Below are 25,857 nucleotides of genomic sequence, written 5' to 3'. Positions count from 1 at the left end.
CTATGCTGTAGCATGTGTCAGGACTTTTTTCCTTCTCAAGGCTGAATAATATTCCATTGTATGTATATGTCACAGCTTATCCATACATCTACTGATGGACATTCGGGTTTATTGCTACCCCTTGGCTAATGTGAGTGATGCCGCGTGAACATTAGCATACAAATATCTGTTTCAGTCCCTGCTTTCAATTCCTTTGGGAACACACTTAGGAGTAGAATTGCTTGGTCATGAGGTAATTCTATGCTTAGTTTCTTGAGGAACTACCAAGCTGTTTTCCATAGCACTGCACCATTTTACATTCCTACAGTAATGTATGACAGTTCCAATTTCTCCACATCCTCACCAACATTTTGTTATTGTCCATTTTTTTTAAGATTTTATTTATTTATTTATGTGACAGAGAGACAGCCAGCGAAAGAGGGAACACAGCAGGGGAGTGGGAGAGGAAGAAGCAGGCTCCCAGCGGAGGAGCCCGACGTGGGACTCGATCCCAGAATGCCAGGATCACGCCCTGAGCCGAAGGCAGACGCTTAACGACTGTGCTACCCAGGCTCCCCAATTGTCCATTTTTTTGATGGTAGCCATTCTAGTGGGTGTGGTTTTGATTCGCATCTATACTTCAGCATTGTTGAGGATGTTTGCTTCTGTATTTGTAAGTGATGTTGATCTGTAATTTTCTTTTTTGTGATGTCTTCATCTGGCTTTGGTATCAGGATAATGCTGGCCTCATAGAATGAATTAGGAAGTGTTCTCTCCTCTTCTGTTCTTCATAGGAGTTAGAGAAGGATTAGTGTTAAATTCCCTGAAACGGTTGGTAGAATTAACCAGTAAAGCCATCTGGTCCTGGAACTATCTCTGTTGAGGGGTTTTTGATTACTAATTCCATCTCTTGGCTCATTCTTGAGACAGTGTAGGTAATTTGTGCTTTTCTAAGAATTGGACCATTTTATTCAGGCTATCCAATTTGTTGGCATACAATTATTCATAGTTTTCTCTCATATTCATTTCTATTTCATATGTTTGGTAGAAATTTTCTCGTTTTCATTTATAATATTAGTTATTTCCATCTTCTCTCTTTTTTCTTCCAAAATTTGTTGATATTTTCAAATACCTAAATTTTGGTTTTATTGATTCTCTCTGTTGGTTTTCTATTTTCTATTTTATTTATCTCTTCTCTAATCTTTATTTCCTCCTGCTAGCTTTGGGTTTAGTTTGTTTGTTTGTTTGTTTGTTTTCTAGTAAAGTTAGTGTATTGATTTTGAGATCTTTCTCCCTTTTTAAAAATAGGTACTTACAGGGGCACCTGGGTGGCTCAGTCGGTTAAGCATCCAACTCCTGATTTTGGCTCAGGTCATGATCTCAGGGTTGTGAGATGAAGACTCTCTCTCTCCCTCTCCCTATGCCCCTCTTCCCACTCTCTCTCCCTCTCTAAAAAAAATAAAATAAAATAAAATAAAATAGGTATTTACAGCTATAAATTTTCCCGACAACTGCCTTTGTTGCATCCCATAAGTTCTGAGATGTTGGGTTTTCCTTTTCATTCATCTCTAAATGTTTTTTTAATTTCTTTTGCGATTTCTTTTTTACCCGTTAGCTCTCTAAGAGTGCACTGCTTAGTTTCTACATATTTTGTACATTTTCCAATTGTCCTTCAGTTTTCATTTCTAGCTTCATTGTGCTGTGACTGGATATGATATTTTGTATGATTACAATTTTTTAATTTATTGAGATTTCTTTTGTGGGCTAACATGTGGTCTATCTTGGAGAATGTTCCATGCACACTTGAGAAAAATGTATTCTGCTGTTGGGTGGGGCGTACTATATACGTCTGTCAGGTTTAGTAGGTTTATAGTGTTAGTCAAGCCTCTATATCCTTATTGATTGTCTGTCTAGATGTTCTTGCATTATTAAAAGTGGTGTGTTGAAGGCTCCAACTATAATGGAAAACCATTTCTCCCTTCTATTCTGTCAATATTTATTTCATATATTTTGGGGCTCTGTTATTTGGTGCATATATGTTTAAAATTATTGTATCTTCCTGATGAATTGATGCTTTTATCAATATATAATGCCTCTTTTGTCTCATAACAGTTTTTTACTTAAGTCTATTTTGTATAACAGTATAGATACCCTAGATCTCTTTTGGTTACTATTTGCATGGAATATCCTTTTCCATCCTTTCACCTCAATCTATTTGTGTCCTCGGGCCTAAAGTGAGTCTCTTGCAGCTAGTATAGTTGGATCATTTTTTTAATCCATTCTACCAGTCTCTACCTTTTGATTACAAGGTTTAACCCATTTAGATTTAAAGTAATTACTGGTAAAGAAAGATTTAGTTCTGCCATTTTGTTATTCATGTTCTGTATGTCTTTTTTTTTTTTTTTGGCACCTCATTCCCTTCATTACTGCCTTCATTTGTGTTTAACCAATTTTTTTTAACTGAACTGTTTTGATACCTTTTGTATATATTTTATTGACATTTCCTTTGTGGTTGCCATGGGGACTATATTTGCCATTCTAAAGTTATGACAGTCTGATTTTAATTGATACCAATTTAACTTCAACAGAATATAAAAACTCTGTTCCTATACAATGCCCTTGTTATTGCTGTCACAAATTACATCTTTTTACCCTGTGGATTCAAGGAACATAGATTTATAATTTATAAATTATAAATTTTATGCATTTGTCTTTTAAATCATATAGAAAATAAAAAGTAGAGTTATAAACCAAAAATAAAATACTGGCTTTTATATTTGCCCATCTATTTACCATTACTGAATTATTTATTTCCTCATATGGCTTCAAGTTACTCTCTAATGTCCTTTCATTTCAACCTAAAGGACACCCATTAGCATTTTATGCAGAGCAGGTCTAATGGTAATGAACCCCTTTAGCTTTTGTTATCTGGAAATTTCTTACTATTTCCTTCATTTTCTTGAAGGACAGTTTTGCTGGGTATAGAATTCTTGATCAACATTTTTTTTCTTTCCACACTTTAAATATATCTTCCAGGTAGTAAGGAGGGCATGTATTGCATGGTGCACTGGGTGTTATACGCAACTAATGAATCATCGAACTTTACATCAAAAACCAGGGATGTACTGTATGGTGACTAACATAATATAATAAAAATATTATTATAAAAAAAAGAACTGTAATAAATAAATAAATAAATAAATAAATAAATAAATAAATAAATCTTCCTTCTGCCTTCTGGTCTCCATGGTTTTTGATGAGAAAATAGCTGTCAGTCTTATTGAGAACCCCTTGTAGGTAATGAGTTGCTTTTCTCTCACTGCTTAAGTCTCTCTTTGTCTTTGACTTTTGACAATTTGATTATGTGTTTCCCTGTGGGTCTCTTTGAGTTTACCTTATCTGTAGTTCATTGAGCTCTTGAATTTGTAGATTCATGTCTTTCACCGAATTTAGGATGGGTTCAGCCATTATTTCTTCAAATGTTCTCCTGCTATTCTCTCTCTTCTCCTTCTGGAACTACCATAGGTATACGATGGTCTGCTTGATAATGTCCCAGTGACTTCTGATGCTATCTTCAATTTTCTTCATTTTTTTTATTTCTTCTCTTCAGACTAAATTATTTCAATTGTTGTACCTTAAGTTTTCTGACTGTTTTTCTGCCTGCTCAGATCTACTGTTGAGCCCTTCTAGTGAATATTTTATTTTAGTTATACTTTTCAGCTCCAGAATTTGACTACTTGTTATAATTTCTATTTCTTTATTGATATTCTCATTTTTTTCATACATTGGTTTTTTTTTTATTTCCTTTAGTTCTACATCCATGTTTCCTTTAACTATGTGGACATCATTAAGACAGTTTTTGTAAAGTCTTTATCTAATAAATCTGATGTCTGGGTTTCCTCAGGGATCGTTTCTGTTCATTTATTTTCCCTCGTTCGATGGGTCATGTGTTTCTGTTTCTTTGTATGCCTTGTGATACTTTGTTGAAAACTAGACATTTAAACATTATAATGTGGTGACTCCGGAAATCAGATTCTCCAAATCTCCCAGTTTGCTGGCTTTTATGTTGTGTTTGTTGTTGTTTTCATCATTCTTGAAGGCTGTAGTAGTCCATCTGTTTAGGTACTTTTCCAAACTATTTTTGCAAAGACTGTATTCCTTGAGGAGTGTGGTCACTGGAGTCTCTGTTCTTTGACTTGTGTCAGCCAGTGTTTAGACAGAGATTTCCTCAAATGCTGGGAAAAAAAGAAAAAAGAAAAGAAAAGAAAGCACAGAGGGGAAAAGCAAAAAAGAAGAAACACATAGAGAGACACCAAAAACAAACAAACAAATTCCTCTCCCAGTCTCTGTAGTGCTGGCCTTCAGCCTTACTGGGATCAGTCTGAGGTGAAAGTTTAGAGTCTTCTCTGTTCTCTTTTGAAAATGTATCTTACCTTGAACAAACAAGTGGTCTTCTAAATTTCTCTATATACACAGATGGTTTTGAATTTCCCATAGATCCCCCCAAGCTATTGCTCCTGGGCATTAGACAGCCTGTTGTATCTCTCAACCAGTAACTTTGGTCCCAGGTGTTTGCAGTTTGTTAGCTCACCTTTGTTAGTTTACCTTAGTTGCAATGTTTTCAACCAATGCCTGCCATTTTTCCAGCCTCTGTCCTGAGTTAGCCAAAAGAAAGACAAGCACTTGGTGTCAGTCCTTTATGTAACCCCAGACAGGTTAGAATAGACTCACATAATAATTTTCAAGTAAAGTCTGCTCTGCTCCCCCTGGAATCAGGGATGAGAGTCCCATACCAGGAATGTGAGCTGTCATCTCAAAGGTCACTGTTATCCTGGGAAGGAGTGGGACAAGGGCAAGTAAAAATGCCACAAATCTCTCCCACTATTTTCAAGTTGCCTTTTTCTTGATTCAGTGTTTGCTTGGTTGCTCTAAACTTTAGGCTATTTTCTAGAGTTCTGAAAATATTGGTTCTGACAGTTTCTACTTCTCTTTTGATGTTTCTGTGGGGGAATGAGTGCTAGGAGTTGCTTACTCTACTATTTTCCTGATGCCACTCCCCAACATTGTTTTAACTACTAAGTTTTATGGTTGTTTGTTATGCAGTATATTAGTCTCCTATGGCTACAGTAGCAAATGACCACAAACCTTGTGGTTTAAAACAACAGAAATTCATTCTTTCACAGTTTTGGAGGCCATAAGTCTGAAATCAGTTTTACTGTCTGAAATCAAATTGTTTTCAGAGCTGTACTCCCTCCAGAGGCTCTCAGGAAGAAACCGTTCCTTGCTTCTTCCAATTTTGGTTGTTTACCAGCATTCCATGTCTTGTGACCAGATTTCCTTGTGGACAGCGAAAGGAATAGCCCACTCATGTCACAAAAGTTTAATTTTTTTAAAACTTTTCTATCAAATGTCTGCATGTGACAACAAAGTAGTCAAACCAAATTACTCAAACTTTTGTAAAAACACCTGGATGTGTTTAGTATTTAGCTCTGCCCTGAGTCCATTAGGTTCTTGTTATGGGCTGAATTGTGTCCCCTTAAAATTCCTATGTTGAAGTCCAAACATCCAGTACCTCATAAAGTGACTATATTTGGAGATAGAGTCTTTAAAGAGTTATTAAATTAACATGAAGTCATTGGCGTAGGTCCCAATCCAAAATGACTGGTGTCCTTCTAAGAAGAGGGGATTAGGGTACAGACATACAGAGAGATGACCATTTGAGGATACAGAGAGAAGATGGTGATCTACAAGGCAAGGAGAGAGACTCAGAAGGAGCCAACCCTGCCGACATCATGATCTTGGACTTCCAGCCTCCAGAACTATGAGGAAATAAATTTCTATTTTCCAAGCCACTAGTCTGCAATACTTTGTTATAACAGCCTAAGTGACTAACACCCTGCATCTCCCGTTAAGGGTAAATCAACTGTCTGTACCAAAAAGAGACATTTTGGACCTGAAATGATTGTGGAGGGAAGATTCAGTCATGCTTAGGTTTTGTCCCGTCACAGACACACCCTTTCTAGTTCTCTTATCCATTTCTCTATCTGTAGAAAGAGGGGAAGCAATCCTCAAAAACATTTGATAAACAAAGTGAAACTGTTGACATTTCTGAAGCCCTAAGTGCCTTCACAGAAAAGGTGATCACTCTATCCCAGTGAGCCAGACCCAAACAATCAAAGTCATTGCTTTGTCCCGTCTGGCTACCTGAAGAGCAGCTGAGTTCCTTGGCCCCAGATGGAACATCCCCTCAGGTTAGCTTGCTCTCCTGGGATCCGAGCCAGCCTCTCAGCCACTCAAAGAGGGTGGCAGAAGCATAGACAACCTGTGGAAGCAGCTTCAAAATCAGTCTTCTAGGCACAAGAGGGACTTCTGCCCAACTTTCTGCTCCATCCACCATCCTCTACAGCTTGAGAAACTTGTGTCACCTGTAGAGTCTCCTAGAAAGAGAGTAAGATGCTGTGGCCACTATTTGCACAACCACCTGCTAACACTCATTAAAAATGTGCTACAGTTCAGCCAGCAGGAAAGTGTATCCAAGTTCCAACTAAGTACCTAATTGGGGGAAGGAGGTGGAGAAAAAAAGATTTTTTTTGTTTGTCTTGGTGCCTGTGTTCAGCAGTATGTCTAGCCTTGGCTATCAGATTTCGTCATGAATAATGTGCTGTGACAACACTCCATGCAATTCCTGCAGGACAGACTGACTTCCTCAGAGCCAGGGAATGCAAAGCAGAGGCCCATCGATGTGGGGAACATACTGTGATGCGGCCATTGAAAGAGGACATCCACTCCTCTGTGCTTCTACCTGCAAAGTTCTGGAAGGACTAATAAATCCCATACCTTAACACCCTGACGGAGGAGACAGCTGAATCCAGCTGTGCACCCAGCTAGAACACCAAGGAGAAAAAGCATCACACTAAAATCACATTTTGTGCTACAAATGAAAGGGAAGTTTATCATATGCAGATAAACCATCTGGGTCTGTGCATAAAGCTCACGTCTGAAGTAGATGTCACACAGTGTACTGCACTCCTAGCACTCATGAAAGATGCCAACACACAAACCGCAAATATGAACAATGACCTGAAAGCCAACATTGGCTGAGCTCTTGGACCTTAACTTACAGAAGCATGAACTCTCCTGTAAACAGGAAAAGAAGCTAAGACAATGCAACTAAATGAAGTAAATGGCGTTTGTCCACATTCTTTTTCTACAGTGTTTGTTTTCATGGATAGCTCGTCCCTCAATTTTTAAGTTTTTACTTAAAGTAGAGAAAGCAGACACACAAACTTTTGCTCTTGTGAGAATAATCTTGAAGGTTAAAATTGAAATAACACAAGTGCGAAATTCCTAATAGCCTAAGGCTTTAGATAAAATCATGGAAAGTCTTCCTGATGCATCCCAGTGTGGAGCCCTCCTCTGTTCCTTCCCTAGCTGTCATGTAAAGAAGAGTTTCCAGAATCCAGAAACTTCCAAGCTAGGTATGGTCCCCACAACTCCAAAGCTCAGTTTTCCACACTGGGATACAAAATGCTTGTAAAAAAAAAAAAAAAATGCTTGTAGACCCAGCAAGGACGGGAGGCAAAGCGGATGGGTGGCCAGAGCACACGGCTGGTCCCCTCTGAGCAGCTTCGGTGGCCTCGCCAGAGAAACAGGGGCAGTACCAATTCCTCCCACAGTGATCCTGCAGATGTGTGGGAAAGTGCCTGGCATGGAACAGATGTGCAACAGCGCTACATTAACATGCATACCACATACAAACATCCCCTCGACAAAAAACGCATGCAAAATGTACCACTCGGTTGCATTGTCTTAGCTTCTTTTCCTCGTACTTACTGCAAGCCCCTTGCTCGGAGCATGGAGGGAGAACCCGGGAGATAGCAAGTCACAACGATGATGTTCCCAAACCCTGCGGTGCAGGGAGCAAAGGAAGTGCATGAGCAGGGGGACTGCAGACAGAAACTGCACCCCCATTCATATCTGTGCTCAGCGCAGCTCTTTTCTCTGTAAACATCTTAAGTGCCAGTCATGTCTCTCTGAGCAGACACCAACTGCAGCCTGCCTTTTCAGTAGAAACACAAAACAATACAGGCTGCCAAGAGTAGCATTTCTGTTCTGTGGACCCCAAAATGGCACCCGGCTCCCATTTTGAAAGGGCTCCATCACATGCATGGCTATTAGAAGAGGAAGCAGAGCTGGCTCTAAGCATGCAGCTCTAGGAAGCCCCTCAGACACCAAGCCCTAAAGGAGTCAGAGAGTGGGGTCCCCCCTGAAAGACAGACTGTCAGCTTGGACAATTTGCACACTATCACCAAAGAGCAACTGTGGATAGATCAATCTTGCTAAAGAAAAAAAAATGAAGATTATGGCAATTTAGGCAAGAGCTGGTCACTCTCTCGAGTGGTTTTATGCTTGGCCCCTGCCATCATTATTTCTCTTTCCAATGCCTCATGTTGTACTCCCGTTTTATTATAATGGGTATTGGTTAAGACAAAGAATGGAGGAAGCAATTCAGTGCTGGCCACTTTTCGCACTGAGAAAGAAATCCTAAACCAGCAGGGGAAAGCCAGCTGTGCTACGTATCACAGTGATGTGAGTCACTGAAATGGTGAATTCCTGAAATTTTTCTCCTTCTTCCCCACAACCTCACTCCATTTGCTTCAGAAGTGAGCTGTGGACATGGTCGCAGGCAGGGGGGATGTTCTAGGCCACATGTCAGTGCAGGAATAGCTGGAACAGCAACCACAGTGGACGTCATTGCCCACACTGTCCTTCTCTCCCTCCCGGCACGACACAGACCCTGACCCCCCACCTCCCATTTCTGGATGGTAGGTTCTCCTGCTGCAGGACTCTGAGGTCCTATCCTTGCCCGTCTGCTGACCACAGACACGGGCCAAGCACTAACGTGATGAAACCAGTAAAGCATTTCAAACCTCTGCAGAAAAACTCAAAGCAAGTACCAAATGGTATTATTCTTTTCCTGCCAAGCTCTCCCAGCTCTATGCAAGAATATCAGGAATTATTAACTTTACTTCCCAGGCGAGGGAGAGATGTAATTAGAGCCCCGAGGTTTCCCCACAAGGCATTAGCGAGTAAATCTGCCAGCACTTTGATGAGATAAAACATGGAACTTTCTATTCCTTGCCAATTGCTCCTTTGTCTGGAACACAAAATCATTTTTATGAGTGAAACTAGAAAGAAAGAGAGAAAAGTAACAAAACCAAGGGAGAATCCTCCACATTCTCATGGCAAACCTCGTGGATTCCAACAGCCCCCTTCCCCTGAGACAGAGCACAGCCCCCCAGCTGCTGTGAACACCGAAGCGGAAACGAGTCTACTCGGAACCTGTGAAGGCTGAGTATAAAGAAAGATCACAATTCTTGTTACTAGTAACCCTAGATAAACCAAGCAAGAAAGGAAATCTTATTCAAACCCTAATTTGACAAATCTCATTACAGTAAATTCTCCACCTCAACATCGACCAAAATCCCCGAATGACTTGGCCATCGGTTTATGAGAATTTATGGATCACCTACTGTGTGCCAGTCCATGCACCGGGCCCTGCAGTGATCCACTTCAGACAACAGCAACTTCACATCCCATTCCGAGACAACCACACTGTGGGACAGTGGCTTTTACGCCTCTCCGCGTTGTCTCAAATGCCCTTCCAGATGCATCCTCCCCACCCTCTGAGGCCCACCTCAGGACCACCTCCTTCCATCTTCACCCACCACACCTCTAGCAGAAGGAGTTTCTCCTCTCTTGAAACTTCCTTAGTTTCCATTCTAAGGGACATGTTATGTGTAACTTTATTATCATTATTGCGTACTGTGTTACCTCCCCTCCCTGGTCAGAAAATCCCAGAGATGAAAATCCTAAGGATAGCACTCAGTGTGTCTTTTTAAATGGCCTTGTGTCGGGGCACCTGGGGGGCTCAGTCAGTGAGGCGTCCAACTCTTGATTTAGGATCAGATCATGATCTCAGGGTCGTGAGATCGAGCCCCGCATCAGGCTCTGCGCTCAGTGTCCTTGAGATCCTCTCTCTCTGTCTCCCTCTGCCCCTCCTCTAATTCACGCTAAATTAATTAATTAATTAATTAAATCTTTAAAAACAAAGAAAAAAGCACAATGGCCCATGTCTCCCGTGTATCCCCCAAGCACTCCGAGGGCCGTTCTCCGGGCAGCCGCAGGAGTGTCTTTTGGGAGCTTACTGGAAACCGAGAGTCTCCGCCCAGCCCAGACCTGCTTGGTCAGAATGTGCATTCACCACCGTTCTCAGGCGATTCTTATGCATATTAAAGTTTAGAAGCACTGTTATATACAGCAGATGCTCGGTGGGTATCTTTGAAATAATAACCCAAGTTCTACACAAATATCTTCCCCACACACACCCCGTCACGGGGACTGCAGAGGAGCTAAGTAATCCCATCCTCAGGTGGAAAGAGGCCCCTATGCGTTCAGCAGCAAGTAACGTACTTGTTCATCACGAAACACTGACTGACTGCCTGGCTACTACGTGCCAGGCCCTCTGCACATTCCATAAGAACATTTACCTCTCAACACACTGGACCGGGTTTGCAGGTTGGGAGTTTAAACACAAGGGGGAAAGTATGTGGCTCTGTAGGTTAAGTGCTTCCCAGGGTGCTTGTCCCCTCCACAGACCCCTGGTGGATCAGGAGGGACAAAGCCTCTGTCCCGCCCCCTGTCCTCCCACCCCCAGGACTCAGCTGGCCGGCTCCTCCATGGAGTGAAACCCTGCACCAGTGTTTTCTCACACCCCAGCACGCCTCTCGACCCCAGGAAGGCTTGAAAACACACTGCAGGGCCTGCCCCCAAGGTTCTCATTCAGGAGACATTCTCATGCCTGACATAGAAACAAGAAAGAGAAATTCACACAGAAACACTAAATAAAGGTGTCTTTATTCCTTTGGCTTCCCTGATGAGGAGTATCTTATCCAACCTTGTTCTCATGTGTTTCAGAGATATCTGAAGAAAAGACTAAAGAAGTGAGGCCTTTGTTTAATGAAGCCCATTGAGAAAACCAAGTCCAGAATGTTCCCCGGGCCTTGATCAGAAAAAGAGGGCCCGGTTTTCCACCTGTGTCTTCAGCTTTGCGTGTTAGAGCGAGAGCTGTGTGCTAAAGGCCCATGCCAGAGAAAATTAATTTGGCCAGCGGTGGGGAGCCTCAAACCTAGGCTTGGTTGTCCTTCGCAGACAAAAGTCATTGCTCATTTGCTCTCTGCCTACAGCTGTGCCCGTTCACAGGGTGCCCCTTCCTCAGACTCGCCTCCTCTCTCACACACCTCAGCCTCCACCCAGTGCCACCATGTAACTGAGACGGCCTGTAGAAAGAGTGGGAGAGTTTAGAGTTCCACCTCCATTCCCAAATTCCTCTCCTTCCTCCCACCCGGTCATGCTCTAACCCTCACATCACCTCAGTGGTAAATGTAATCACACAACACTACACAGCACCAGCTCCGGGTGTTTCGAGAACAGGATTTGCAACCTCCTTTTAGAAATCACTCACCCCACTCCTGAAGTGCCCCAGTGCCAATGGTCTGTGATGTATTCATTGGGAATAAGAAAATACGGGTCAGTAAGGTTGAAGACCCAAGCCTCAAGGCTAACCAGCTTCTACAAGAACCTTAAGTCTACATTCTATTTCCAGACCCATCCTGCATGTGCTAAATCTGGTTATCACCAGGACTATCTATCAAGTTCACAAGTGTCTGGGGGAACCTGGAAGTTATTTTAAGCCCTCTCTCTTCCCCACATCCAGCAGAAATGGGTGTGAAATGTGACAATCAGCATCCAAAGTCCAGAAGACTCTTCCCAGGCCAACCATACCTGAAAGCCTTCCTTTGACCCAGTCTGCCCTGTGTCCACTCAGCTGCCATGTCGGTCCTTTTCTGCTTCTGCTCCAACTTCTACTTCGGTGCCTCATTTTAACTGTTTTTTTCTGGCATCTAACCAATCCTCTATCTTCTGCTCTCATGTTGCTACTTCTCCTTTCTAGCTTGCACATTTGGGGCCATCTACATGAGAATTTGGTACATTTGATCCCTTTGGCACAGCCTGGCATGTCTCAAACTCATCGCATTTCCTATCTCTGGTCCAGGACAGTAGGAAATCAAACAGTTCCATGAGAGCTCATATTTACAGGCATCACAAGGTCAGATCCTGTGTCCACCTTACGTTCCTACTCCTGCCACATTGCCTAGCACATAGTAGGTATGCAACAATATTTTTCGACGAATGGATAAATTATAGCTATATCACACATTAAGCAGGAAGATGATGAGTTAATATAGCTTTCATTGTGCAAACACTCCAAGTATTTCTGGGTAATCAACAAATGTATAACCCAAAGGATTAATGCTCATAAAGAGCTTTGAAATCCACAAAATAACAGTGCTATAAAACAGTCAATTGTTACTGAGGGGAGGTGACCAGAGGAACAGACCATACAATTCATCTGGGGTGTAGAAAATAGGAATGAATGAGGGTAAAAGAGAAATGGGACATTCCAGGGAAAAGAGGAAATAATCAATAAGCAAAATAAAACTCACCCTTATCATAATCATCATCCTCAACTGCTTTTTCTTGAAGTTTCTGAAGCTTTAATCTTAGGGATTTTACCTATGTTGGTTTGAAGGGGAAGAAAAGGAAAGCCAAATTAGGATAGCATTCAAGCAAACTTATTTTTTTAAAGCTAAAAGCATTTAGAAATTATTTCGAAACTGAAGTTCTTTATTCTCCTTTAAAAAAAGAACCACAAATGTACATTTTTCCAATGCCAGATGCATTAGTTTCTCAAAAAAAAAGTTATATAAAGAGAAAGTGTAATTTGAGCATAAAATCCACAAAAAGAGCTAGAAAGCTATTTTAAACAAAAACATCACATTGTACCCTTATCTGCATGAAAAAAAAATGCATAATAAAAAGGAATGCAAACTTCCTGACCTGACCAAATGGCCTCCGTTCTCAAAATCATATTAAAATTATGAAGATAAACACACTAAGACTCAAAGAGAAACCAAGAGAAGAGGAGCATGAACTTAAAGTCAGCAGGCTGTCCTGCCAGCTGGGTGAGATTGACAAGAAGGACCTCACAAAACCTTTCTAGAAAAGGGCATCACCTTATTTAAACCACATGTAGACACAATGATCCCATTGTTTGTCAGAGAGTTACCAATACATTCATTTTTCATCATTTTTCTTCTCAATGGGAGGCCCAAGATTTTCTGAAGATAGACTCATGGCCTATCAGTGACTGGATGCGGGCTTGCTCCCTGAAACACACCTTCCCCCCAACCTTTGCCTTACACCTACATTTCCCTCAACACCCAGCTCAGGAGTCACCCCCTCCAGTCTGCGTTAAATGTCCTTCCTCTGTACTACCACTGTGACCCGGGCTTGTTCCTATTCATATGACCCATTTAACAAATATTTACTGAGTGTCTCCTATGTGTCAGGTTCCATTTGAGGAGTTGAGGATGCAGCACAAAATTCTTAGCCGTGTCTCAATGTACATTCTTGAGCAGGAAGACAAAAAATTAACATAGTGGGGCGCCTGGGTGGCACAGCGGTTAAGCGTCTGCCTTCGGCTCAGGGCGTGATCCCGGCGTTATGGGATCGAGCCCCACATCAGGCTCCTCCACTATGAGCCTGCCTTCTTCCTCTCCCACTCCCCCTGCTGTGTTCCCTCTCTCGCTGGCTGTCTCTATCTCTGTTAAATAAATAAATAAAAATCTTTAAAAAAAAAATTAACATAGTAAGTATGTTTTATGGAGTGATTAGTGTTAAGAAAGAAGAAAAACCATAGAACCCAGTAAGGGGCATCAGGAATGCTGGTAGAGGGTGCGGCTGCAGTTTTAAATAAGATCTCACTGACATTTGAGCAAAGATTTGAGAGTGATAAGAGAGGGAACCTTGGGGCTCCTGAAGAAAACATTTCAACAAAAGAAGAGTCAGCACAGAGGCTCTGCAGAGGTGTTGCTGGTGTTGCCAAGTAAAAGCCGGAGGCCACTGGGTCTGGGGTAGATTGATTAAGGGGGGATTGTAGATGATGAGGTCAGGGAGGTGATAAGGAATGCATCATGAAGACACATGAAGATGACTGAAAAGTGCTGATGTCCCTCTGAGGGTGATGCGGGGCAGTCAGAGGGTCCACGATCTGATTGAGGTCTGAACAGCTCCATTCTGACCACTGTGGGCAAGGGCAGAAGTCGGATGGCAGGGGAGGCCATGGAAATCATCCAGGCTGGAGGTGACGGTAGCTTGAATGATCGTGGGCACAGTGAAGATGGTGAGAAGGGAATTTGATCCAGGGCACATTCTGAAAATGGCATTGAAGATAGAACCAACAGCATTTGCTCATAGGTCACATGCGGGGGGTGAGAAAGTCAGAGTGATGTGGGGGTTTTGGTTTGAGCCCCTGGAAGAATGGAATTCCAAGAAATTGTAGTACTTGGGACACCATGTTACGGCTATTGTTTTGTTTCATTTTGTCTGTGCACTCCATTCACACTTGAGAATCCTGAGGGCAAGAACTATATTCTATTCATCCTATTCTATTCAGAAAATGGCAGGGCTCACCCTTACTCAGCTCTCCACTGCTCTGGCCACATGGAAGGATGACACTTTCCTCCCCACCTTGCTGTGGGTCATGGGGTGTGAGTGCAACTGTTAGAGGTCACTTCTACACTGAGTATTTAATTGCTCGTGTAGGATTGCTCTTACTGTTTTCCTTCTTGTCCTCCTGACTGAGGGACCATATGTTCAGGTGGCGTAGGCAGGGCTCCTGAGTGACCCTGTGGGACAGATCCCCCAACCTCAATGCATTCAGCAAGAAATACAACTTTGTCCTATGAAGGCTCTGATACCATGTCACTGTTACTAAACTATACTAATACAATCTCCAAAGCCGGGCACAAGTGGTCCACAAATACTTTCTGAATGAATGAATGTTTACATTAACCCCTTTACCCTTGAGCTGCTCCATACTGTAAGTGCAAACTGTACCAATAACCTAGTTGTACATATTAGGGAGAGAAGAAAGTCTGTATGGGTGTTCAATTGCCATATAAAGCATACTATTACCATCACCACACACAAGGTGTGGTATTATTAGCTATTAGAGCTGAAGCAGAAGAACTACAGGAAAGAAGGTCATAGAAAACTTCACATAGAGCCAACATTCACCTCACCTTCTCCCCCTCATCCAATGACCCCCATAGGTCACTGAATTGATGCCCCAGGAGATGTCTGAATGCCCATCTTTGCCAGAAGCAGAGCCACTGATAGTCATGTCTTACCCAGTGACAACCGTGTGAGGCAGGCAATTTCCCTCCTTCTCCTGCAGCTTCCACAAGCTGAGGCGGGGCTAACTTGTAAGGTTCTCCCCGCTTCCCTCCTCTGCGCACCCAGTTAGTATTTCCTTCATCACAATGGTCTCAGCCCCATGCAACCCCTGGCTTTGTCCCTGGGTGGCTATTTCTAAACAGCATAAAATACCCATTCTGCCAGTTCTCATTCATGGTAGCTGTGTCTACAAAGTCACCAGAAATGCTCAGTTAGCAAACACTAAACCATTGCTTCCAGGGGAAACAAGCATTCGGCTTCTGAGTGCCTCTGATCACAACGTTTTTGCCAGCTGATCAATATGTAACCTTGTTGTATGTGTGCTTCAGTTTAAAGATGCCTTATGTAATATATACTGCTGGCTCATTAACAGAACTCAAGACCACCGGCACTATGGCTCGTGCCTGAACGGAGCTTGTCCAACACACGTTTCCTCCATAAGGCATATGGCAGCCTTCTCGCACTTGGGAGCACGAGGCAGCATGGCAGCCCGATGCCAGCGAGCCATCTGAAACAGTGAAATCCCTAACAAAAAGCACTAAATAGACCACAAAAAAGGACACTTGTTTACAAGATGGCAGCTGAAACAAGAAGGCAGCATCTCCTTGTTGGACCTCAGCTGGGAAAGTGCACATCAGGCAACCCACCCTTTTAGCCACTCTGCACACGTCCACAATGACCAGGAAAGCGCTGTGAGCACTAACTCTGGAGTTACCAATAAACTGTAGAAAGTAAGCAAATTCACAAATATAGATAGGATCCACAAATACTGAAGATCACAATATTTTAAAAGGAGAGACAACTCAAATTTCTGAGATTTGCTTTTAAACTTAAAGAGAAGAGAGAAGGGGTTAAGGAATTAGAATGTAATATCTAAAAGTCCCGAGAACACTAGAATTCTTGTCTTTCAAAGGATGTGTCCCCAATCCTGAGTGCCTCTCCATGAGCCGGAATGAGCAATTTTGAGCCTCTGCACAAACATGATAGAAAAAAAAAACCACCCCAGGCCCCCGCAGAAGGCCCCCCTCATGCCAGACACCTCCAGCTGTCAGGAGCCTCTTCTTCCTATTGAACAAAATCTGCCTTCCTATAAACCTTATGCCCTGGACAGAATTCTTTCTGTCATTCCTACCACACTGAACAAAGTAAATTCCTCTTCTACACAACAGACATTCAAATCATTGGAAACAGCATCGTGCTTTCTGCTGTTCAGATGTTAGTTTACCATAAACAAAGGTATTTAAACCACAGATAAATGGGGTCCAGATCCTATCACTTGAGACAGGATATGGGTTTAATCTGAACTACAGGGAGAAGAGTGAATTTGGTTTTTGGTTTTTGTTTTTTGGGTTTTTTTTAAAGATTTATTTATTTATTTATTTATTTATTTATTTATTTATTTGACAGAGATAGAGACAGCCAGTGAGAGAGGGAACACAAGCAGGGGGAATGGGAGAGGAAAAAGCAGGCTCCCAGCGGAGGACCCTGGTGTGGGGCTCGATCCCAGGACCCTGAGATCACGCCCTGAGCCTAAGGCAGACACTTAACAACTGAGCCACCCAGGCGCCCCTGAATTTGGTTTTTTTTGACCCAAATTCTCTCATTCTGAGCTAGTTCTCTAATGATAATAATGACCAATATTCTGGGCACTTGCTCGTTGGCAGACCCTGTCTGAAGCTCCCCGCAAGGGTGAGCACATTTCATCCTCACGAGAATCTAATGAGGTGGGGACTGTGGTTTATCTCCGCCTTCTAACAAGAACATCTTGAGGCACAGAACGATTAAGCAAATTACCTAAGGTCACACAGCCAGCAGAGGAAAATGCCAGGCCAGCACCCTAGCAGTCCCATGAACCTGCCACGCCGCAGGGCACCGTGGGATCGCAGGCACGCACACACACCCCAGCAGGTGCCCACAGGCAGCAGGGCTGACCTCCTCCAGAATCCCCAGGGTGAACTGGCAGCCACCTCACCCTTCTTCCCCAAGGAACACCTCTCAGGTGGGCTATGACCAATTATTCTAAAAGCTGCATCTGGGTGATAAAGGTGAAAGGAAGAGATGTATCTAGGGTTGGCTGTATTTTTTAAAACGAAAACTCCTGAAACACCAAAGGTAAGTCAGGGTGGCTTTCTGTAGCCAGAGCCCCTAGAATGCCGACTTTCAGGCCCTGCGATGACCCAGTGGTTCGGGGAGCTGGCAAGGTGAGCCCAAGGCGTGGCTGGGCCCCAAGAGCCGCAAATGCTCAGGGGTTCGCAGACTCCAGCTTATTAAACGTAACATTCTCGGAGGATGTGAGTTACCTGCAGGTAGGAGGAGGTAGAAGAAAGGAAACCCAATGAGCAGAATGATGTGGACTGCAGAGGGATCACTGCCAAGGTAGTTTCTGTTTGTTTGGCTAGTTGGGACGGAGAGCCGCTGGTCATTAGAACGGCGTTCTACTTTTGCTTCACTTGAGTCAAAACTTTAATTTTTTGAGATGGAGAAATACAGATATGTTGTCGAGATTTTTTTAAAAGAGATCTTGGAAATGAGATGTTGAATACTGGTATTTACAGTTAGAAAAGTATGATGACGCAAAGCTCCACTTAGTGCCTAGGACCCTGTGATTCACAATAAGAAATAAGTATTTGGTCTTTGTTCATTTCTGACACAGAGTGCCTAAAACCCTAGAAATTTCCTGTGAAGAGGGCAAGAAAGGTGTCTTTTGTTATGTTAATAAGGTGACTCTTGGAAGACACCTAAGGATGAGGGCTGGTTGCCAGGGGAACCAACCACGTGATTAGAGGATGGTGAAAGTTACAGCCTCATCCCCCAACCTCCAGGGAGGATAGAGGGGCTGGAGGTTGAATCAATCCCAAATGGCCAATGATTTAATCAGTCATGCCTATGTAATAAAGGCTCCATAAAAACACAAAGGACAGAGTTGGGAGAGATTCCGGTTGGTACACATGTGGACATTCAGGGAGAGTGGCACGCCTGGAGAGGGCCTAATAGCTCCGCCCCCTTCCACCACACCTTGCCCCGCGCATCTCTTCCATTGACTCTTTTTATAATAAACGTATAATCTATTAAGTAAAATGTTTCTCTGAGTTCTGTTTGCCACTCTAACAAATTAATCGAACCCAAGGAGAGGGTTGCTGTCAGAACCTCCGATCCATAGCCAGTGGGTCAGAAGCACAGATGATGGTCTAGACCTGCAACTGGGATGGGGAGAAGAGGCAGGCAGTCTTGTGGGACTGAGCCCCTCCGCTGTGGGAGCTGATACTATCTCTGGATAGATGGGGTCAGAACTGTGTTGAGTTACAGGACACCCAGCCAGCGTTGGAGAATTGCTGGTGTGGACAAACACCTCTCCAAGGTTGCAACTGGTGACAAGAACCCCTTTACACTTTGTATATCTGCCTCTCAGACTCTCTTCTTATGCCTTAGCCAGTCAATCCAAGAAAGCCGTCAACTAGGGATCTGTGGTCCTCTTAACAAGATTAATCATTTCACTAAAAACAAAAATGAATCAAGCAACAGCTGAGGGCCAGGACATATGCGAGCCATCAGGCATCAAAATTGTTTAAAAGAGATGTGACCTGTGGTTATAGAGCTCATGGTCAAGTGCAGAACTTGGACCTGCAAACAAATGATTATTAAATGTGATGAATGCTACCATGGGGCATGTCCAGAGTGCTGTGGGAGCAACATGGAAGGAGGGATTCATTTGGTCCAGAGGGGCAGGAAATGTCTCACAAGGAAGTGGCTTCAGACGTACACCAAAGGAATTATAGAAGCTTGGCAGGTAGAAAAGTGTAGGAAGGTCATTCCAGGCAGAGGGAGAACTGTAAGCAAAGGCCTGAGGCACAGCTTTCCCTGGTGTCTTCAGGAACAGGAAACAGCACCAGATGGCTGAGCCAGCAGGAATAAGGCATTGGGGCAGGCCGGAGCAGGTTGGGAAAGGTCTCCATTATCAGGATAAGGAACTTGGACACCATCCCAAGAAGAGCAATGAGCTACCAAAGGTTTTGAGCCAAGGAACAACACTATCCCACCAGTATTCCGGAAGATAGCTCTGCTGGCCATCCGGAGGATGAACTGGAGAAGAGAGACACTGGAGGAAGGTAAATATGTCAAGAATCTCTTAAAAAACCCAGGTTAAAAATAACAAGGGTTTGAACCAGGGCAGAGGCCATGGCCATGAGAGGCAGGTTATCTGTCGGACTACGAGGGCTGACTAGATGCGGGGAGTGAGGATGAGGGAGGTGTTGAAGATGCGTGCAATTCCTCTAAGGAACCGGATGGATGCTATTAATTAAAATCAACAAATATGTACCAAAGCCAGGGGCCTTTAAAACAGGTTTGGTGGGGAAGACAATGACGTCAGCTTTGAACACATCTAACTCGAGGGTTCTGTGCGTCACCTGGGAACGGAGACCTGCAGGCATACCCAGCCTGGCCTCACAATCTCCTTGAGATATAAGTCATGGCTGGGCTGAGGTCCCTGAGGGCTGGAACAGGGCACAGAGGGTTGGGCCAGGAACATCAGGCCACGAGTAAAGAATTGAAAGTAAATGAGATGCAACTGCTGGGAATGAACATGACCTTCACATTTTCAGGTGCTTCTACCAAATGCCCGGTGAGTGGGTGTTCTAGTTCCTTGTGTACATGTACCAATGTATGCACGTGTACACATACACACATGCGCACACATCACATGCACACACACCCCAGAAGGAAAACAGCCAATGGTCAGCATAAAGCATCTCTGCCTGGGTCTCTCTGGGAACTTTTCTGGGCAGAACACCACTGCCGACTCACAGTGGTACCCATCTCTCAGATAACTGGGTGGACAGCACCCTCGTAAGGACTTACGTGTATACAACCCGTCCTAGCTTCCAAAAGCCCTTAGCTTCTCACTGCAGCCAGAGAACAATCCTGTGCAGTGCGACCATCTTTAAACAAGGAAACTGAGAGCCCGAGAGACGGAATGACCGGGAACGAAGTGTCCTGGCTGTGCCAGGCAGAGCCCGCTGAGCAGGATGAAATGCAAGGGGTACGGTAAGTGCAAATGAAGCTCAGCATCACCCCCAATATGGGGCACCACCGTCTTCAGGCCGCTCAACCACACACCAGCCAGCTCCCCTGCCCTCTGCCCCTGCCCCCGATTTCCTGCTTCAGAGCAGAGCCGGGCAGAGCTAGCCACACTTGACTTAGGCCAGGAACTGCAAAGGAGCCTGCAGCCCAACAGAGAGCAAATCTGAGCATCTAAGTGACAGAGACGATGCGAACAAGGACAGATATGTGTTCGAACTGAGAGAGAAGAAACAGAAGTACACCAACATCTTTTTACGGCCAGTTACAAAAGGAGCTGCTGCAGCTTCCAGGGGGAAGTCAGTGGTCAGCCCCAGAATGACTCGTTTCCTGCCCTGTGCCCGGAGCGGATCTGAGCTTGGGACAATCACGGGCCCCGGAGGCTGGGAGACACCAACCTCCAGCCGCCTCTGGTCGCTCAGCAGGCAGTCCAGCAGCACGGGCTCACACCTCCTGAGCAGCGTCTCCCAACGCTGAGCGTCCCCCAAGCTGCTGCCCTCGGACCAGGAGGGGCCCGGGGAGCAGAAGGAGGCGGTGTCCACATCCAATAACGAAAGCGTCTCACTCTCCAGCCTGTGGCCGCCCCCTGCGGTCTGGGCAGAGTGTGCCAGGCGCTGAGTAGGCTTGAGATTGAAGTGGGGAGACAGAAGTCGAGGGTGTTCATGGGGCCTGTCCAGGCTGGCAGCCTTGGCTTCCATCTCCTCGGGGCTCTGACAAGGGGCCTTGGCCTCTCTGGAGGGCGGGCAGCCTTCTGCTTCTCCACGTTCCCCAGCAGAGCCAAGTGAGAGCCGTATGAAGCTAAAGCTTGAGGTGAAGGCATCCTGAGAGCCGGCAGGGGCTGAGGGGACCCTGGGGCCACTTCCGAGGCTGCAGCTGTTGCCATTCACCTCCTCTGGGGACAGACAGCCTTTTGTCCAGGTACCCTTTGCTCTTTCACCACTGGCAGCATCCCAGCCAGGGCCAGGGGGCTCAGAACTGTCCATGGATGGGAGCTTGCCCTGCCACCCAGAGTCCCCAGGGCCACACGACCTGGCAGGCCTGGCAGGTAGTGTGGTGCCAGCTCTGAGCTGAATCCCAAAGAGCCCTGAGGGTCCTCTCACAGGGGTCAGAGCCAGTCCTAGGTAGCCCACAGAGGTCAGAGCCGAGGCTGCTGTGCTCCTAGGAACAGGGCTCCCAACCAAGGGGCCTTGCCGCTGGCCTCCAGGATCAAGGCCACATCGTCCGGCCCTGGACTCAGACTGGTGGGACTCCTCACCACACGCCCCTCCCTGGGCCCGTAACGGAGTGGCCGCTCCTGAGAAGAGGAACCCAATCCAGGGCCCAGCTGTGCTTCTCATGTAGCCCGGCCTCCGTGCCAGCCGCCTCCTCCGAGAGGACGCTGCAGGTGGTAAGCAATCCTGGCTGCCTGGGAGGAAAAGAGAAAACAGCACCGTAAACACGCAACTCTCACTGGCTCCGCGGGAACTGCATTTGGAGAGCATCTGAGGTTTAGAGGTCACTGCTCTGCGCATCTGTCAGAGAGAGATGCCGGCTCAGTGGTCACGGGCCCAACCCAGGACGGAGATTCTGATGATCCTCTCTAAGTGTTTGCCTCGAACACGTGGAAGCAACACAGTGTCTCCACTCTTCTGTTTAACAGAGCAGCTGGCGTGGCTGTGAGTTATGCCAACACATCAGCAGGCCCATTGGAGACACAATCTCGGCGGCTCCTTCCGAACCCTCTGGCATCTTGCCTGTTGGGCTCTTAGGCACATCAGCACTTTTCTCCCAGAGTGGGCCTGGAAAGCAAGCAATTGGAAGGCAAATGCCAGCACACTCCTCCACACAAGCTCCAGTCACTTATTCTAGCTATATATGGAACACTAAATACATGAGTTTTCATTATCTGAGCTATCCCTGTCCCTGCACGCGTCTGGACCCTGAGAGCCAGCTGGGGCACAATTTACACCCATCAGTTCATCTCACACAGTGGCCCACAGGAGGCCCTGCCTGATGTGCTCTACAAACCAGGGGCTGTGTCCCCCGCCCAGCTATGCAAAAGGAAGAGAAACAGTAAAAAATGCTGATATCTTTCAGGTATCAGGAGTGGAACGAAGCTTCGTGCCGGGCCCACACATCCTGCTGTGCCCCCAGAACATGGACTGAGGAGCTTTGTCATGGTAAGCAAAAAGCGCTCTGGGCATTTGGGCTCCCCCTGTGTTATGATCATGGCACACAGCAGTCTTTGGAATGGGTGTCGATGGTAATCCCTGGGGAAATGAGCACAATGACCCATGGGTCATCCGTTCCCTGAATTTGAGCATCTAAGGACAAAAGAGCCCAAGATGGGTTCACCCAGTAGCCTTCCTTTGCCAACTGGGCGTGCCAACTGCCCGGTGCCAGGGAAGGACTAATACCACCCAGGTACATAGAATTCTGGAAGCTGACAGTGGGGGGAGGAGCGAAAGTAAGGACTGTCGGGGGTGGGAGAGGAAGTCAGGGTAAAGGAAGGGAGGGAGGTATATAACATACAACACTAGGGGCTTAATACTATTTCCATTTCATAAATAATAAAATTAAAGCCCAGAAGGTTTTAATTTGCCCAGAACTCCCAGATTATAGCTTACCAAAGCCTGTTTTGCTCATTATGGGAAATGTTTTCAGAGTAGCTGAAGGGTACAGTAGTTCCTCAAAAAGTTAAAAATAGAATTACTACAGGGCCCAGCAATTGCACTTCTCATTATATACCCAGGAGCACTGAGAGCAGAAAAAATATCTGAGATATTTGTACGTCCATGCCCACAGCAGCACGATTCACAATAGTCAACGGTAGAAGCAACCCAAGTGTCCATCAGTGGATGAACGGATAAACAAAATGTGGTAAATTCATACAATGGAATATTAGCCTTAAAAAGGAAAGCAATTCTGACACAGGCTACAACTTGGATGAACCCTGAGGACATCATGCTAAGTGAAAGAAGCCAGTCACAAAAGGACAAATATTGTATTTATATACATGTATACATTTATACAAGGTATCTAGGAGTCGAATTCATAGAGTCAGAAAGTAGAATGGTGATGGCCAGGGGTTGGGGAAAGGCGGAATGGGGAGTGAGTGTTTAATGGGAACAGAGTTTCTGTTTGGGAAGGTGAAAAAGTTCTGGAAATGGATGGGGGTAATAGTTGCACAACAACATGAGGATACTTAATGCCACTGAATCGTACGCTAAGAGGGCAAACTTTATGTTATATGTACTTATCTCAATTAAATTTTTAAAAAATCTTTAAATAAAACGGGTCACCATGCTATGTGGTCCGAAGGACCCCCCCCCCATCCTTTCCCTCAGGGGTTTCACTATCTGAGGATGTCCCGGCATGTCAGGGTCCTGACCACAAAGAGAACCCACGTTCCTACTGGGGTCCTGGTAAGATGTCATTGGCCTCAGTGCTGCATGAGCAACAAGCCAAGAAGACCAGACATGAGAAAAATGTTCACCAAATGTGAGGATGAGAGAGAAGATCAGGTGTGTGGGTGGCCCAGCTCTTGCACCCACCAGACCCCTTATACCTCCCATCCCCTGGCACAGGCCTTCCCAGAAGGTGGCCCAAGAGGCAGACACAATCACACACTATTGATCCTAACCCTCAGAGAGGGCAGAACTGACAACCGGATCTGGGCAGCACTTCTGGAATGAGCTAGAAGGATTAGAAGAAACCCATATTGGGCAGATGGCAGAAACCTCTAGAAAGACCCCAGTTCCCTATACCCAAAGTCCCCTTTTATCAATTTATTTTTATTTTTATTTTTTGAGGAAACTTATGATAACCCCTCTGACCAGAAATCAATATCACCATCTATCCTACCTGAAATCCTACCTCTTAGATTGGTCCAAACCCAAGCCCTGCCATCATGCCCTGCAGTTCAGGAAGGGCAAGATTCCTCCCCGACACCTACCTTCAGGGTTGAGCAGGCAGAAAGTACACCACCACAAGGTTTGACACTTTGAGAGTTGGCCAGGGAAACCAGCTGTGTCTTCTGTTCTTTGTAAAACTCAGAGATGGTTTCATTCTGCCCATCTGGCCCCGGAAAGGCTGAGGAGGGAGGGGTGCCTCACGCAGCCTTCTCCATTCCCCACAGCCTCCCGCTCCAGAATAGACTCTAGGGAGAGGAGCGCAGACCTGCTGGCCCAGGTTATGTAGGATCCCCACTTCCACCACCATCCAGCCCCGTGAGCTCCGGGATGGGAGGGAAGTAAAAGAGCAGAGCTTAGAATAGACCCAGATGTCAAAAGACCTCTACGTACAGTCCAGATAAGGTGCCTGGAAACATGTGCTCATCTAAAACTTATGGGGAAAATTAGGGGAAACCTACGTTAACCAGCCAGATCAGTAAAAATCCTGTCTGCCTGCCACTAACACTGTCCTTCCAGACAAATCCTTCCCATCCTTCAGCTTCCAGTACCCTTCCCCATCGTCCTGATCATGCAGCTCACAGGACTTCAACAAATGATGGTCCACACCACTCCTGACCCCCTACTCACTACCACCCAGCACTGCTAGCTATTTTCTTCAGTGTATGTAAATTGTTCCCCACTTATGCTCTATGTAAGCTTCCTGACACGCTCATGATCCCCAGAAATTCTAGTATACAGAGAAGGCATTCCAGTACACATTGGCGAGATAATATTTATTTTTAAATAGGAAATCTAAAATATGTAAGTTAAGAAAACATGATACACATGAATTTACTTGAAAGAACTTAAAACCAGGACCCAAAGTTCAAATCTACATGAAATGGCCATGTGGGCTGGGGCACGTCACCTGGCCACCCCGTTCCTCAATGCTGCAATGACTCAGTGGGAAAAGCATGTCTGTCTCCTGAAGAAGAAACACAGGCACTCAGGGCCACTTCTGAGAACACACAGAATAGTCAGGGAAGAACAAGCACGTAAGACTCAGCCAAGCACGACTGGGGTATAAATGTATAGTGGAAGCATAAACGAATGTATTCTTCTCATGGAAGGAATTTTAATCCTATTTGTCATGGTTGGGGCATAAGTCTTTTCTAAAACATTCAGGTTAACCAAAGATCCTGAATCATAAAGAAGCCACACATCCCTGTGGATTAACTTGTTTTCAGAGACTCAGAATCCAATCATCTACATACTACCCACAAACACTCTACTGAGCGCGAGTTCATCTTTCTTTGATAGTTGAGAGAGCACTTGAGGATTCAGAAGTGGCTCCGGGTCGCTGTAATAAGCATCTAGCAAGCAAGGCAAGGGCTAGTGCAGAATAAATCAACATGTATTGTGTTTCCATTTTAATTGTGCAATCCGTTTTAATAAAGCAACTCCTTATTGAACACTAGCTGCTGTGTGGGATGCAGACATGAGCCAGATGCCGCCCCTACCCCCAGTTGCTCATGAGCTAGGAGGGGATATAAGCCACACATACAGAAAC

General features: G+C 45.0%; 1 protein-coding gene across 5 annotated transcripts in view; it reads right to left on the bottom strand.

Moving 5' to 3' along the window:
- DISC1 (DISC1 scaffold protein) overlaps positions 1 to 25,857 on the bottom strand; it is a 373,181-nt gene that overhangs the window by 301,909 nt on the left and 45,415 nt on the right. For all 5 annotated transcript variants that reach the window (XR_008957969.1, XR_006410079.3, XM_026504170.4 and 2 more), the window contains exons 2-3: positions 20,814 to 21,820; positions 12,546 to 12,615 (exon numbers count right to left, since the gene is read on the bottom strand). Coding sequence is in view for 3 of the 5 variants with exons in the window: in XM_026504170.4 (XP_026359955.3) it covers positions 12,546 to 12,615; positions 20,814 to 21,820 (1,077 nt within the window). In the remaining 2 variants the exon portion in view is untranslated. The remainder of the gene's footprint in view (positions 1 to 12,545; positions 12,616 to 20,813; positions 21,821 to 25,857) is intronic.

Source organism: Ursus arctos, unplaced genomic scaffold (genome assembly GCF_023065955.2).
Source record: "Ursus arctos isolate Adak ecotype North America unplaced genomic scaffold, UrsArc2.0 scaffold_7, whole genome shotgun sequence".
In the NCBI taxonomy this organism is placed as follows: domain Eukaryota; kingdom Metazoa; phylum Chordata; class Mammalia; order Carnivora; family Ursidae; genus Ursus; species Ursus arctos.
The sequence above is the reverse complement of the archived record's forward strand: the minus strand, read 5'-3'. Positions and strand labels throughout refer to the sequence as shown.